The sequence below is a fragment of the Cydia fagiglandana genome, chromosome 18 (assembly GCF_963556715.1).
Source record: "Cydia fagiglandana chromosome 18, ilCydFagi1.1, whole genome shotgun sequence".
Taxonomy (NCBI): domain Eukaryota; kingdom Metazoa; phylum Arthropoda; class Insecta; order Lepidoptera; family Tortricidae; genus Cydia; species Cydia fagiglandana.
In genome coordinates, this window is record NC_085949.1 from 12526203 (window position 1) to 12541196 (window position 14994).

The following is a 14994-nucleotide window of genomic DNA, read 5'->3' on the forward strand; positions in this document are numbered from 1 at the left end:
TCAATTTAAAGAAATAACCTAATTAAATGTCGATAAATATATATTTTGGGATGAATAATAAAATTGAATCCCCAAAATATAGTACAAAACTCTTTAATGTTTGAATATCCCTCCCTTTCGGCCATTTTGAGAACCCCGTCCTCGAAGCGTTGTTGTGAATCCAATATGGCGATATTTGATGTTGTGCTATTTTAAAGGTACGTCAATTTGACGATTCTATAAATGTTACGTCCGGTAAATATATTGTTTTTCGTCAAAGTGTGTACTAATAGAGCTTAGAAAGCTAAGGTGTAGTGATTTATTGAGATCTTGTGGATTTGTGAAAGGCGTACAGTTTGTATTGTTTTGTTTGTGATTCCCGATAATTTTAATGGTCAATCCATTGTCGTTCAAACATTTTAAATGTATTTGTAGTGTTTATTCTCTTGCCACCTTGTTATATATTCGTTATAAACCTATGTGTAATTCCTAAATAGTCTGCAATGCTTGTAAAACCCAAAAGTAAAATTGAATGTAATTACGGTAATTAGAAGTGGAAATTTTATGTTTCATAGAAGAATCAGTGTTTTATTTGTGTTACAGAAGTGCACATGTTTTCATACAAATGGGAGTTAAATAGAAGAATACAACGGTGCAATAAAGTAGCGCCTAATAATTGAGTCACTATTTGAATACATAGTGGAAAGAGCGTTGACGATTATGACTGACACGAGAAGAAGAGTAAAGCTGTACGCTTTGAACGCTGACCGGCAATGGGACGACAGGGGCACAGGGCACGTCTCCTCGTGTTACGTAGACAGACTCAAGGGCACCTCACTACTTGTGAGGGCAGAGTCTGATGGATCTCTACTTTTAGAAAGCAAAATTCAACCAGACACAGCCTACCAGAAGCAACAAGACACACTAATAGTATGGTCAGAAGGTGACAATTTTGACTTAGCATTAAGTTTTCAAGAAAAAGCTGGATGTGATGAAATATGGGAGAAGATCTGCCAGGTAAGCCTTTCTTACTGTGACCAGTTACATTATACCTTCACCTGCATTAAACTTGTATATTATTACTTGTTCTAGCTTAAACTGCAATCTGGACAAATGTAGACAGGTTTCAACATGATTAGCAATATACAATACTTCTACATGTATAACAACATACCTGTTATACACATATTAATACCAAGTACCTTTACCAATCTAAATAAATACTGACATTTGCAATACATATTTCATAAAATATACTTCTATATTGTATGAAACAATGGTTTTATGAAACTGTTTTACTGTCACATTGATCATTAATTATGATGAAATGTTCCATCATTTTTCAGACGGTATAGTTACAATACCATATATTATTTGAATAAGAAATTACCTATGACAGATGTGTTAATTTTGTATGATCTTTGTAGGTTCAAGGAAAAGATCCATCAGTTGAAATCACACAAGATATCGTAGAAGAATCAGAAGATGAGCGTTTTGATGAGATGTCAGACAGTGTCCAACCTGTGGAACTACCACCATGCGAAATGGGAAGACTGGAAGACATAAGCGAGTTGGTCAACAGCTGCTTGGTCTCACCAGCTCGTAAAGACAAATTGGCCGCTGCTCTAGAATCCCAGCATTATATAAAGAAATTACTCAATCTCTTCCATATGTGTGAAGACATTGAAAACATTGAAGGCTTACATCATCTCTATGAGATATTCAAAAGCATATTCCTTCTCAATAAAAACACTTTGTTTGACACAATGTTTGCAGATGACACTATATTTGATGTTGTCGGCTGTCTGGAGTATGACCCGAGTCTACCACAGCCCAAAAAACATAGAGAATATCTGCGGGAGCTAGCAAAATTTAGAGAGGCCATTCCTATTAAAAATCAAGATTTGCTGGCAAAGATACATCAAACGTACAGAGTACAATACATCCAGGACATTGTTTTACCCACTCCCACAGTCTTCGAGGATAATCTGCTTAGCACATTATCTAGTTTTATATTTTTTAATAAAGTAGAAATAGTAAAACTTATAGAGGAAGACGACAGATTTCTGACAGATTTGTTTAAGTTGCTAATGGATGATAAGACACCAAACCCGAAGAGGAGAGATTTAGTTTTATTTTTAAAAGAGTTTTGTAATTTTTCACAAAACCTTCAGCCGCAAGATAAAGATGCGTTTTACAAAACGTTAGTTTCATTGGGGATCCTGCCAGCGTTAGAAATTACATTAGGTATAGATGACCAGAAGACCAAGACTGCGTCTATAGATATATTAACTTATATTGTGGAATTCTCGCCCTCCGTAGTGAGGGATTACACTTTACAGCAAGCTAACAACACAGAAGAGGTAATTTCCAAATTAAACCATCTTTAGCAACAATATATTTTGTCATAACATAAAGAATTTGTCACTCCTTACTATGAAGGTTAACCATAAATAAGTTTATGCCAGCTAATCTGATCTGCAATCCTTTAAAAGCAGGACAAAGCTGTCTGTCAGAGCTATTAATACAGTTTGGCCCAAAAAGTTGATAAAATATCATTTATTTTCATTTAAAACCGAAGGAGAATATTTTGTAAATAATAATAAATGATTGTAGTTTTAATTTTTAATGACATTTTGTAAAATATGTATAAGTAAGAAAATTTTCCTAAAATTATTTGTAAACATTTTTAGGTCACTCTGTATGGCCTGTATTAATCTAACTAGCTGGATTGTGTAAAGATACCATTATCTTATCAAGATCTGGCCTTGACAATGACCTTGTGTCTTGTGATTACATAACTGATTATTTACACTTTTCAGGAGCACATGCTGCTTAACATAGTGATAGAACAGATGCTACGGGACCGTGACCCTGAACTCGGAGGTGCTGTGCAGCTGATGGGGGTCTTACGTATCCTCCTTGACCCAGAGAGCATGCTAGCTTCGGTCAATAAGAGTGAAAAAGCGGACTTCCTAAACTTTTTCTACAAACACAGTATACAGACGCTTATAGGTATGTAACATGGAAGATTGTTATGAAGACTAGTAATGAGTTTGAATGATAATTTTATTTGTTAAATAATTGTAGTTCAAATTTCATTAAGGCGCGGTGTGTAGTAAAATGCGCTTTTTTGTAACCATATTTACAGACTTTTACAAGGATTTTAAGCATGATTTTCTAGTATGTATAACTTTAGTCCTTGAACTACGTTATTGCTTGTCAGGAACACAACGGCTCATTATTTTCTCGATAGAATCTTCAGTTGAAAACATGCTTAAAGCTGTCTTTTGATCCATATTTTAGAAGTACTACGACGAAAATGGATATGAAACTTACCTCATTCGATAGCTTTTAAGTAAATCTTCGTTATTACTGGTCCTTTTATCGATACGTTAATCTTTTCATTCATAATTTTATGAATTCAACTTTTGCCTACTAAATTACACCCTACGCGGCAATACCTTGCGCCCATTCCCCGCGCCAGTACGCCCGTGGCCACTGCCAGCGTCGGACCTATGCTAGTTTACTGGACGTTTCATAAAATGGGTAACCACTGTATAAATATGCAAATATGTTATACACACAATGTTTTTCAACATACTTACGAAGAAAAGCAAAATAATTCTTAATTATTGTGACATTTCAGACATTCGCCCGTCATATTGTCAATTTATAACAAGTTGGGAAGCAAAGGCATACACCCATCTAACCAATCCGGAATTCAGTCACGATTGATAAATTGTGTAAACATATTTTATTAAAGGCTATTAAATTAATAAAAGTGAATCATTTTTAAACATATGTGTACGGGATTCAAATACCTATGTGGAGTGTTTAGTGTATGGTGGTAACCATTTCACCGCTTTTAGTTTCCGAGTTACCTACATGCGTTTTAAGGGAAGTGGTCGAAAAATGCCTAAAACGGTTTCGTGTTTAATATTAGGTAAGGTAGAAGTACTAGTGCTCGACGCTGACGACTAGTTTTTGACAAGGTATAGTGTGTAGCTTTCAAATAGAGCTCGATGGCTAATCCTATTGTCTATTGTTAAGTAAAACCGCTCGTGCCACGTGCCACAACCACCTGCATAAAAAATACGTACTTCGGTTACTGAGTGCCGGCGAGTCGAACGCTACAGAACCAGTTTAAAATGTGTCATCGAGATGCGTAACAAAGGCGCGTTATCGGAGAGCGCACCTACACTGGTTTTTTGAGCGTTGGCCTAGCCCGCGCTCAGGTGCCAAATAAAATAATTAAGACCCTTTTTTGCAGGTAAGTAGCACGTGCGGTTTTACTTAGGGGCTATTCATAAATTACGTCATTTCAAATTGGGAGGGGGGGGGTCTGGACATCGGATGACGGTAGCATGAAGTAGGAGGAAATGGGGTCATTTGGAGCATGATTTTTGGATGATTATAAGGGGGGGGGGGGGTCTAAAATCGTCAAAAATCGATGACGTAATTTATGGACAGCCCCTTAACAATAGACAATAGGATTAGCCGTTGAGCTCTATTTGAAAGCTACACACTATAATTTATGTCAAAGTAATATAGGTTAAATTTGAACGGCGACGATCTTTCTGTAGTCAAATTTAGTTCTTGTCACTTTGACATAAAGTGCCCGTGTCGAATACTAGTGCAGCGTTGAGCACTAGTACTTCTACCTTATTTCCGCCAAGTCCGTACCGTGCGATATGGGAAATTTATTCCAAAAAATACTGTTTTTATATACCACACTGGTGGCAAGCAAGCATACGACCCACATTCACCATAGGCTATGGACGCCTGCAGCTACGGGGATGTGACACATCATGCCAAATGTGGATTGATTTTATATAAAATAAAAGTCCTAATATATAAAATAAGCTTTCATATGTAATAGTTACTGATTTTTAAAAAGCGCTTTTCAATTAAAAGACATGTCAAGATCGGTTACCTTCTTTCAAGTACTTTCTAATGCTAAAATAAACAAACTACAGTATTCTTCCTTATTTTCAAACCTACTTGCCCGAAATTGACTTCTAGAATTAGACCAAGTCTGCGACGATTTTGATTGCACACGCCGTGCAAGTGTTAATCATAATTTCATAAAGGTTTGTCGTTCAAAATAACACTTGCACTGCGTGTGCAATCAAAATCCTTGCAGAATTTTCTTGGTCTAACTCTATTATATTTTTAAGGTAAGTAAGTACCAATTTCTGTCTCATAATAATTGGGTATAATTTAATTAGGTTCTTAGTTTGTCGGGGTATACTCTCATATTGTATATAATTTTATTAAATACTCATTAAAATACGAATTTGTTAATAAACCTTATTCGATATTAATTGCCGGAAAAAATCCCGGAACTGACAAATCAGAATATTCAGAATACCGATGGCGCCAGAATAAGGATGTAGACGTGCTGCGCGGGAATGGTGCGGCGGGGCGCGCGGGGCGCCCGCCCGCCTGTTCTACCACTCGTCTGCTTCACCCCCTCGGAAACGTAAAACTCAACTATAAGAGCGCCTTAATAGAATCTTTCATTATGATGTTATCTTTCTTTATGACATCCAAGGACATCAAATACTAATACTTTTAATTGCATACCTCAGTTTTACTGTCCTTTTGGACACTACACATTAGGCGGTCTTATTGCTATAAATTAATCTACACTAGACTGCCAACATTCTCAAGATGAGTTTTTGCATTATAAGAAATGTGCTCAACTATATTGGCTAAAAAAACTACACTACTGGCCCCTTCTCTCTTATTTTTATAGGCAATGGTGGTAAGTTCCCGACGAGAATATAAGCCAATAATTTCGTAGAACCCTAAAAGCTGGAAATGGATAACATTCTTAACATTATTTTTCTTTTCCACAGCACCATTACTACAGAACACAACGGGAGAGAAACCCCTGAGGGAGGACTACCACACTGTGCAGCTACTGGGACTCGTCCTAGAATTGCTCTCGTTCTGTGTCGAGCATCACACTTATCACATCAAAACTTGCATATTGAACAAGGTATGTTTTAATTTAAAAGTGGAAAAATTACTGTCTTGGGTGAGACTTGAACTCACGGACTCTGGATCGATACTCCAGCGCTCTGCCATCTGAGCCACCAAGACCTCATCCCTAGCCAGCAAATCTTTTAAATTTATTCTAAGCTTAATAGCATCGTGCGCAGACGTTTCTGCTTGTTAAAAATTAAAGGTATGTTTTATACAGAACATTTATGCTAGTATTCATAATTTTATGCAACAGTTTTGTGAGTTATGTTAGGTACAAAGTGTAAACTGTAAATTTTAAAGTTGTAAGTGTGAAAACCATGTACAAAACATGGTTTTATGTACAGATGTAGTGTATAATTGTTTTCCATCGTATTTTCTCCGAAACGTTCGTACCGAGACTGACTGAAGTAGCAAGACACGTTCGTAAGTTTCCGTGTTTTGTGAAAATACGATGGAAATAATTATGCATATTCATAAAACTTCACAGGCCTGTTTTAGTTTTTTTTATCCCTTTCTAACAAATACATAAGTCAAAGTGACAGATAAAGACAAGCGATTATTAGCTAATTGAGGCTTGTAGCGCGTTTATGAATGAGGGTACATCTGTAATCTCCTGTTTATAGGATTCACTTATTCATAAAACTTTACGGGCCTGATTTAGTTAAATTATGTTTTTTCTTTTCTTACAAATACATAAGTCAAAATGACGGATAAAGACAAACGATTATTAGCTAATTAAGGCTTGTAGCGCGTTTATGAATAAAGGCCGAGCCACACCGACTTGCGTGTGCGTGACGTGCGCGTGTGCGTGCGCTAAAATGTTGGAGCCGCACACGCACACGTCACGCAAGCGGTGTGCCATCTCTCATAAGGATCTGGACACGCAGCCGGTGTGCACAGGCCATAAGGGTACATCTGTAATCTCCTGTTTATAGGATCTCCTCCGCCGCATACTGGTTCTTATGAGATCAACACACACCTTCCTAGTGCTGGGTGCTCTCAGATTCATGCGCAAGATCACGGCGCTCAAGGACGAATACTACAACCGGTACATCATCAAGGGGAATCTCTTTGCGCCGGTCATAGATGCGTTCCTTAGAAATAATGGCAGGTACGTGTCAAAGAAAAATTTATTTCCAGATTTAATTTTAGAGAGACTCCACAACTAGCGTCATTTGAGCGACGGCGTCTAGTCAGCGCTATGGAAAATTGTGTCGCCGCGCAGTTGCGTCAACGTTGCGTCGAGCACCAGCCATAGAGTTGCCTAGAGGCCGACGCTCGGGAGACGCTAGTGTGTGGGGTCTCTCTTATTAAAATTAAATTATAAAAATATAAAAAAAAATTAAAATATAATATAATAATTAAAGGTAAATTGCTAAGATGTGTGTAGTCAGATTACTGTTTAGGTTTACTCTTTCCCACCCTGTTCCACCAACAGATGTGCGACTTGCGGAATATTTCCTAAAAGTTGGGAATGTTTTCAGAAATTTCTGCAAAATTTTTATTAAGATTTCTAGTTTGTAATGGGAAAGTTTCAATCTCCATACAAATATATGATAGATATTCGAAATGTTCTCGTTTTTATTTCGCAATTTGGGAAACTTTTCTGAGGCAAAACAGTGCCTAGTTTCACCTGAAATATTCAGTTTGAACTACCTATAGGTACAAAACGACTTACATTGTTGTGCGCGCTTTAAGTCACAGTTATGCTTTGTACCTGCTTTTGTAAGATAATCAATTAGTATAAAATTGAAAATTCAAGCATTCATGGCTTTTCATTAGTTCTTGCGTGTACTATGTAAGTCGTTTTGTACCTATAGGTAGTTCAAACTGAATATTTCAGGTAAAACTAGGCACTGTTTTGCCGTTATTTTGGCTTAAAATTGTTCAAGCCAAAATAACGGTATCTTGACTACAAAATCTGTAAATATTTAATACCAACCATTCAAGAATCTTCAAGTTTCTGAATAAATTGAATTCAATTCAATCCAGTGACGTTTGACGGAAAAATACTGCATTGTATAATGTATTTTTTATTTTATGTTTGGGTGGTATTCCGTCTGTACAACATATACGTCCAATCTCATTGCGTCTCAATTTGCTTAAATGAGAGACAAAATACAGACTGAGCCCTAAGCACAGAATAAATAATAGTACTAGGCACAGAAGACTCATTCTCTAACAAAACGCGTCTCTTACGATCAGGACAGATATCCACTACATGCTTTATGCAACTGTAGTTGCAAGCTGTCACCCTTATTTTCACATAATAATTAGAGGTAATTAGAGGTACTGAAAAATATCAATCATGTGAGTGGGCCGCTAGGTGGCGACAGCGCCACGCGCGGCTTATGGGTAGCCAAGTAGCCACCAAAATTGTTGCAAAGCGACGAAATCGCGGAGTGAGCCACGCCTGTCCTAAGTCACACTTTTATTACACTGTTTTCAGGTATAATCTACTCGACTCGGCTATACTAGAATTATTCGAGTTCATAAAGTTGGAGGACATCAAGTCACTCTGTTCACACGTGGTCGAAAACTACGGCAAGATTTTAGAAGATGTGGAATATGTGCAGACGTTTAAAGCGTTGAAGACGCGATATGATCAGCATCAGGATAAACTAAAAGAGCGGGATCGAGGTAAGATATTTGCTTTTACAATTTTTTTTACAGAATCTACATTTGTCACCATTCTTATATTTTGTAACAAAATGATTGTAGGTAATTCGGGGTTAAAACAAACTTAGTGAATGATTGGGCATATTTTTACATATGCGTATTTATTAATAATGTAAAACGTCACACTTTCGTTACAAAACGGAAAGTTATACACGGTTTATAGTTAAATAAGGCTTTAACAGTTGGATTGCAGACAAGGATTGGATAGCTTTGTTTACTACAGTGTGATTTCTTTTTAGCTGATTAGGGGCATTCTATGTTTGTGTACTGTATATAATATGTAGGTACAATCGCCATCATATATATCGGGGTGGCACAGGTGCTCACAAATATCTGAAAACGCCTCTATTGTCCAGGCACTAGAATTCGTGTTTAGATATTTTTGAGCACCTCGGCCGCTCCGATGTATCTTCCTCTCGTGCCGATAGTTTCGTGATTCATATTAAGCGAGACCAAAAGGCTTAACGCATTTGTCTGTCGCATCCCGTAGACCTTGCTCGGAACAGGTGTGCGGGTTCGCTGGGCAGGACAGCATGTGCATCACAGTTTGGAGAGGCCGTGTCACTGCAACAAGCGTCTAAGCCCCATAGGCTGTCCCCAAATTTTCCTTACTGCGGCCAACTTGGAACCGCAGTCTATCTGCAGCCTGGGGTCGGCCACAGCTGTTTATGCCCTGCCGGGAGCGTTTTGGCGCGACTGACGGGGGGGGCGCGATGCTGATGGTGACTGTAATGAATATTTGTTTCGTGTGTTCCATCGTAGCCTCAAAACTACTAAATCTAAGTAGATTCACATGTGTGAATAGGATGTAAACTCATGCGATTTTATGACTCTGTTGACATAATGGGCCAGGCTAGCAGGTACACAAATTTATCAAACGTTATGCCTTTATTAGACAATGATATTAAATAAGTACGTGTGTTCCCAGTGAGCGGCAGCGTCGGCGTGGCGGAGGCCGTGGTGCCGTCGCTGCTGCGCTCGCGCTACCGGCGCGAGGCGCGCGCGCCGGACGACGAGGAGGAGATGTGGTTCAACGACGAGGACGAGCTCGACGACGAGCCGCCGCTCGAGCCCGCGCAGCCGCACGCCCACCCGCACCCGCACCCGCACCCGCACCACGCGCTCGACGCCATCGGTAATATACCACTATACTAGTAACTGACTACACCCCATTGTAGGGTTCCCAAAGGGTAAAACGGGCCAAGTGCGAGTCGGACTCGCGTTTCTAGGGTTCCTTACATATTAAGTCCGACTCACGCTTGACAACACATTCCTAATAGGTTTTCCTGTCATCTATAGGAAAGATCTATTTTGTGTATTTTTATTTTCAAAATTTTAGACCTAGTAGTTTCGGAGATAAAGAGGAGGAATAGAATAGAAATTCTACAATAGTCAGTTGACGTTAAAATTTTTCTAACGTCAACTGACTATTGTATAATATATCTGTTCTAACATCGAAAAAAAAAATTTATATAGTACTTTGTCATTTATTGCGATTGTCTATATTTCTATAATCTTTAGCCATTATATCCTTTAAATTTGTAAAATAATGCAACAGCCTAACTTAAAAATAAATGATGTATGCAAATACAATATTGTATGTTATGAATAAACTCTCAACATTTTCCAGGTAAAATAGTAGAAAAGAAAGTGTGCACGAGTACAGAGAGCGCGAACGGACCGAGCAGAGTACTGCTCAACACCGCGTCGCCCAAACCGGCGCACACCGACGTTCAGGTATCCGAGCCCAGATTACTCGATAAGGTAAACTTTTGGTTCCCTCTCGCCTTACTCGCTTCGCTGGGATATCGTATATATGCTGTACGTGTCGCGTATTCTGTAAATTCAACAATCAAGTTGTTAGTTTAATGCGTTATTCGTATTTACTAAACAATCGTCGCCCAAGACCGAGCATACTGACGTTCAGGTATCCGAGCCCAGATTACTCGATAAGGTAAACTTTTGGTTCCCTCTCGCCTTACTCGCTTCGCTGGGATATCGTATATATGCTGTACGTGTCGCGTATTCTGTAAATTCAACAATCAAATTGTTCGTTTAATGCGTTAGGACCTTTATTGTTCGTATTTACTATACAAACGTCGCCCAAGACCGAGCATACTGACGTTCAGGTACCCGAGACCAGATTACTCGATAAGGTAAACTGTTGGTTTCCTCTCGCCTTACTCGCTTCGCTGGGATATCGTATATATGCTGTACGTGTCGCGTAATCTGTAAATTCAATCAAGTTGTTCGTTAAATGCGTTAGGACCTTTATTGTTCGTATTTACTAAACAAACGTCGCCCAAGACTGAGCATACTGACGTTCAGGTATCCGAGCCCAGATTACTCGATAAGGTAAACTGTTGGTTCCCTCTCGCCTTACTCGCTTCGCTGGGATCTTCGTATTATGTATATGCTGTACATGTGCCGCAATTTGTACATTCGGCGATTTTGTCCGTAAATTATATTCTGGCGTATATTTTGTACGTCACAAATAAGATTGATTTATAAAGGACTACGACTTTATTACCAGAATGTTGATAAATTGAATCTCAATAAATTATCCCTATTATAAAATTGACACATTTTAACTAGCTCCTAAGGGAAGGTTTTTGAGATTTCACAATGAAAAGCGGAAAAAACCCCATAGAAAAAGTATTCAAATGTAATTTTTTTGTTAGTCAAATTACTCGGTCTCGCGTTGTATTTTGTATTTATGTTTTTGCATGTATTTTTATTTAATATTGTGGACAAAAGGCGTAAAAAAATACTTCAGAGGGAACAGTTTTGTTAGTTAGAGTTTTGCTTGGCTTCTTACCGCATCATATACATAATTCTATGCTTAGCGCTCATTTACTTTTGCATGGATTATTTGTCAAATATAACTACGATATGGCTGATTACATAAGTGCAGTAGCTAGTTCTACTGCATCCATAACACGTTAACCCCAAAATTGTTATTGATTGAATAATTCAATAACAATTACCTTTATACAAGGTACTGCTGCTACCTAAAATTAACTGAGTTTGAAGCCCTTGGCATTTAGTCGTAAATGTTGAAATGGCCTTGCTTGTCAAATCCACCTTGAACTGTCATCAGCTCATTTAATGATTCGAGTGGTTTGGTCATATTCAATTACTAATATTGAATGGAGCCACGGACTGTACTATAGTTCGTTTTTTTGGCATTAGAAAGAAGGTAAACAATCTTGACGGGTCTTTTCATTAAAAAATATTGAAAAACGCCTTAAAAAATAATTTATTTTACTTATGAAAGCAAAAGAATGTCAAAGATCGTATATGATTTATAATTGACTGTGACTTATTTTTCAATGGTGATTTTTAATAAAAAGACATGTCAAGATCGCTTACCTTCTTTCTAATGCTAAAAAAAACGAATTATACCAATCAGTAGGTAACTTATTATAAGCATTGTACTGTTATTTACTTATTTATAGAAAGCGGTCTCTAGTCGGCAATTTGACATTAGCCTTTATTATATTTTTACTATGGTCGATTTTAAATTTCCAACATAGCTTTTGACCTTTTGCATCCCACGGTACTGAATACCCCAGGCTCCCATGAGCCGTGGCAAAAAGCCGGGACAACGCGAGGAAGATGATAGTAATACATACATACAATAAATGACCTTTGATCATATTTAAATTATTATGTAACGGAATATAATTCCTTTGATTGTTTCGTTCGTTTTAAAACGTGTTTAAAACGAAACAAATTCAATGCTATTTTATAATACCATTGATTAAAATTTGACGGCCAATTTTTCTTGTTTGGGTGGGCCTCAATAGTATTTTTCAAAGTCGCTGTGTCGATGTACGCTGACTGGTGTCATTTCAATACAATTTTGAGCGAAATTGGGCGTATTCAGTTTACAAATTATATGGATATGACTATGACCGTCCCTATCGGCTTTGAAAAATACTATAAAGGTTAAGCTCAAAGTATAATTTCGGGAAAATTATGATCTTTCGATAGATTTACATCTACAGCCTGGCAAAAAAAGAAATTAAAAAGTGGCAACAGTGTCGTCCCGTTCTCTTATATAAATTATTTTGAAAGGGACGGCACTACAGTGTTGCCACTTTTTAATTTCTACCCTTATTTGCCAGGCTACTGTCGAACGGTGACATAACAGTTTGTATCTGACAGGGCCTCGTCGACTACGACGGCGACTCTGATGAGGAGGAGGAGGGCGCCACGAGCGCCGGCGCCGACGAGCGCGACGCCAAGCGGCCGCGCCTCGCGTAGTGCTCCAGTGATACACACCCCCCTCAGCTGTGCACTACCAGTGATGCCGTAAGGATGCACTAGTATATACATGGGCCCAACAGTTGCGGTTAATGTGCGGCTTTCGGATGCTTGCAGATTAAACTAGGCCAAGAGCATGGTATAATAATATACTCCGCCTGGTACTCTCTTCCCGTCTTTTCGTGGTCACGTGACTGACACAAGCCTACGTCATCATGCGACAGGGCTATATGATAATATGCGATAGCGCTATATATAGCGGCCATGTTATTGTGTCGTAGGCTTGTGTCACTCTGGGAAGAGAAGACCATGTTTTATTAGACTATGGCTAAGAGCCAGTCGCACCAACCACGGTTAGACTGACCAACCTCACGCAGCAGAGATCTATGAAACTTCCCATACAATGAAATTTAGCGAACGCTTTAACGGTGACAGATGGTTTGGTGCAACCGACCCTAAAGGTGTCAGATATCGTCTTAAGGGTCTACCTTAACGAGTCCACAAAGTTAAAGAGTTGCGATGCGGCCCTGTGGACGTCTACCTTTACATATAGCTGCATAGCATGCATTGTATGGCGCTCGTGGGGTGCGCGATTCTTGAAACGCGCTAGCGGTGCGTTCGCCCGGTCTGGACGCACCTGAAATGATCGTGTTAATATGTTCGCTGCCAAAAACTCGCTGCAGCGGTTCGATTTGTGTAGGAATTGGAAATTGGGCTGGAATAAAGATAGTAGAGAATTGTAATAAAGTATCTTAATATAAAAATCATAACATGCAGAGATTTAAAAAAAATGGTGTTCCGATACGCATATACATGTAAATCTGCTAAGTGCCTGATTTTCTGAGGAAGTGGTTTATATATATATATATACATATTGCGAGTTGGAGCTCGACTGAGTAATTGACTCATTATAATAAGGCTAATATCAGCTTTTAATATTAAAACCAGGATAAACCATCAAGAGTGCGTCAAGATTTAACCAAGCTGTAACTCACAATATTAAAGAGATACTCTATTAAAACTCTTTATTAATGTCTGTAGGCATTTGGCAGAAATTTAAGCGGTCTTCACATTTGATGCTAAATCGCACGTCGCTCCGTTTTGCGAGCGAGACATCGCTATATGCGTGCATAGCGCTGTCACACTCACAACTTGTGATAACCGCGTTATGATCCATCGAGTAGTAATAGATTACCAGCGAACACGGTCCGGTAGCCATACCATGAGTTGACACTTGACGTTTACGTTAGCGACTGCGTTAACTCGATCGCAGTCCATCACGCTTGCACTAATATACACGGTGTAACATGAGTAAACCGAATAATTTTAACAGCGTATTCCTGATCATATTAAGAGACAAAAATGTCCTATAAACTTTTTTTGAAATTCGCCTAGTTTCAGAGATATTATTAATTAAAAAAAAAACAAGTTTTTATTGTTACATAGTGTAAAAGGCCTTTTTGATGATGATGTTGCTGCTATGGGACGTAGTCTAAATATCCTTATTGATAGATGTCAAAAAGTGACAAGTAACACTTTGCAAAAAGTAACTTCTACGAAAAAAAAAATTAAAAATCAATTTTAAGTGACAAGTTTACCAATAACATTTATTTTAATGTACAAATACATTCAAAAAATTGAAAAAAACAAAACAAAAAAAAATATTTTTTTTTGGCGAAATTGACCTAAACTCGTATTACATTTTTTTACTTTATTTACCTCAGAAATGCGTGGTTAAAATTATTCGGTTTCCTCATGTTACACCATGTATTAGTGCACGCAGCCGCTAACGTAAATGTCAATTGCCAACTCGTGGTAGCCGTGCTGATTTATTATTTGGAGTGTTTGTAAGCGCCGTAGCCGTATTGCGCCCATGTAACGTAGTAAATATAATTAATTAGCATATGATACCTTCATACTAATTAAATTTAACTTCGTATGGCATCTCAGAGTGTTAAGCTCGGTTTTCCTAGGATAGCGGTGCCGTCACAGCGGCTGTCTCCATACAAAATAATACGGCTAAATAAGTATTTTGTATGGAGTCGGCCGCTATATGACGGCACCGCTATCCTA

The 14994-nt window shown here is 38.3% G+C and overlaps 1 protein-coding gene across 3 annotated transcripts; it reads left to right on the forward strand.

Moving 5' to 3' along the window:
• Positions 1-130: 130 nt before the first annotated feature.
• Positions 131-14942, forward strand: LOC134673130 (serine/threonine-protein phosphatase 4 regulatory subunit 3). Of its 3 annotated transcripts, none has more exons than XM_063531070.1 (10): positions 131-197; positions 583-996; positions 1407-2342; positions 2802-2994; positions 5844-5986; positions 6909-7084; positions 8423-8613; positions 9581-9787; positions 10283-10416; positions 12823-14942. In XM_063531070.1, exons 2-10 carry the CDS (start codon positions 700-702, stop codon positions 12919-12921), a joined length of 2376 nt encoding a protein of 791 aa, XP_063387140.1. In that variant the 5' UTR covers positions 131-197; positions 583-699; the 3' UTR covers positions 12922-14942. The 3 variants fall into 3 exon arrangements, with proteins under 3 accessions (XP_063387140.1, XP_063387141.1, XP_063387139.1); XM_063531071.1 differs by having other exon boundaries at positions 10283-10389; XM_063531069.1 differs by lacking the exon at positions 12823-14942 and having other exon boundaries at positions 10283-10536.
• Positions 14943-14994: the final 52 nt, after the last annotated feature.

What these genes read in the sequence shown, in the direction of transcription:
- LOC134673130 (XM_063531069.1), top strand. Translation starts at nt 700, where the DNA reads ATGACTGACACGAGAAGAAGAGTAAAGCTGTACGCTTTGAACGCTGAC. An exon ending in CAGTATACAGACGCTTATAG is followed by an intron (nt 2,995 to 5,843) that starts GTATGTAACATG and finishes TCTTTTCCACAG; the next exon opens with CACCATTACTACAGAACACA. An exon ending in ACTAAAAGAGCGGGATCGAG is followed by an intron (nt 8,614 to 9,580) that starts GTAAGATATTTG and finishes GTGTGTTCCCAG; the next exon opens with TGAGCGGCAGCGTCGGCGTG.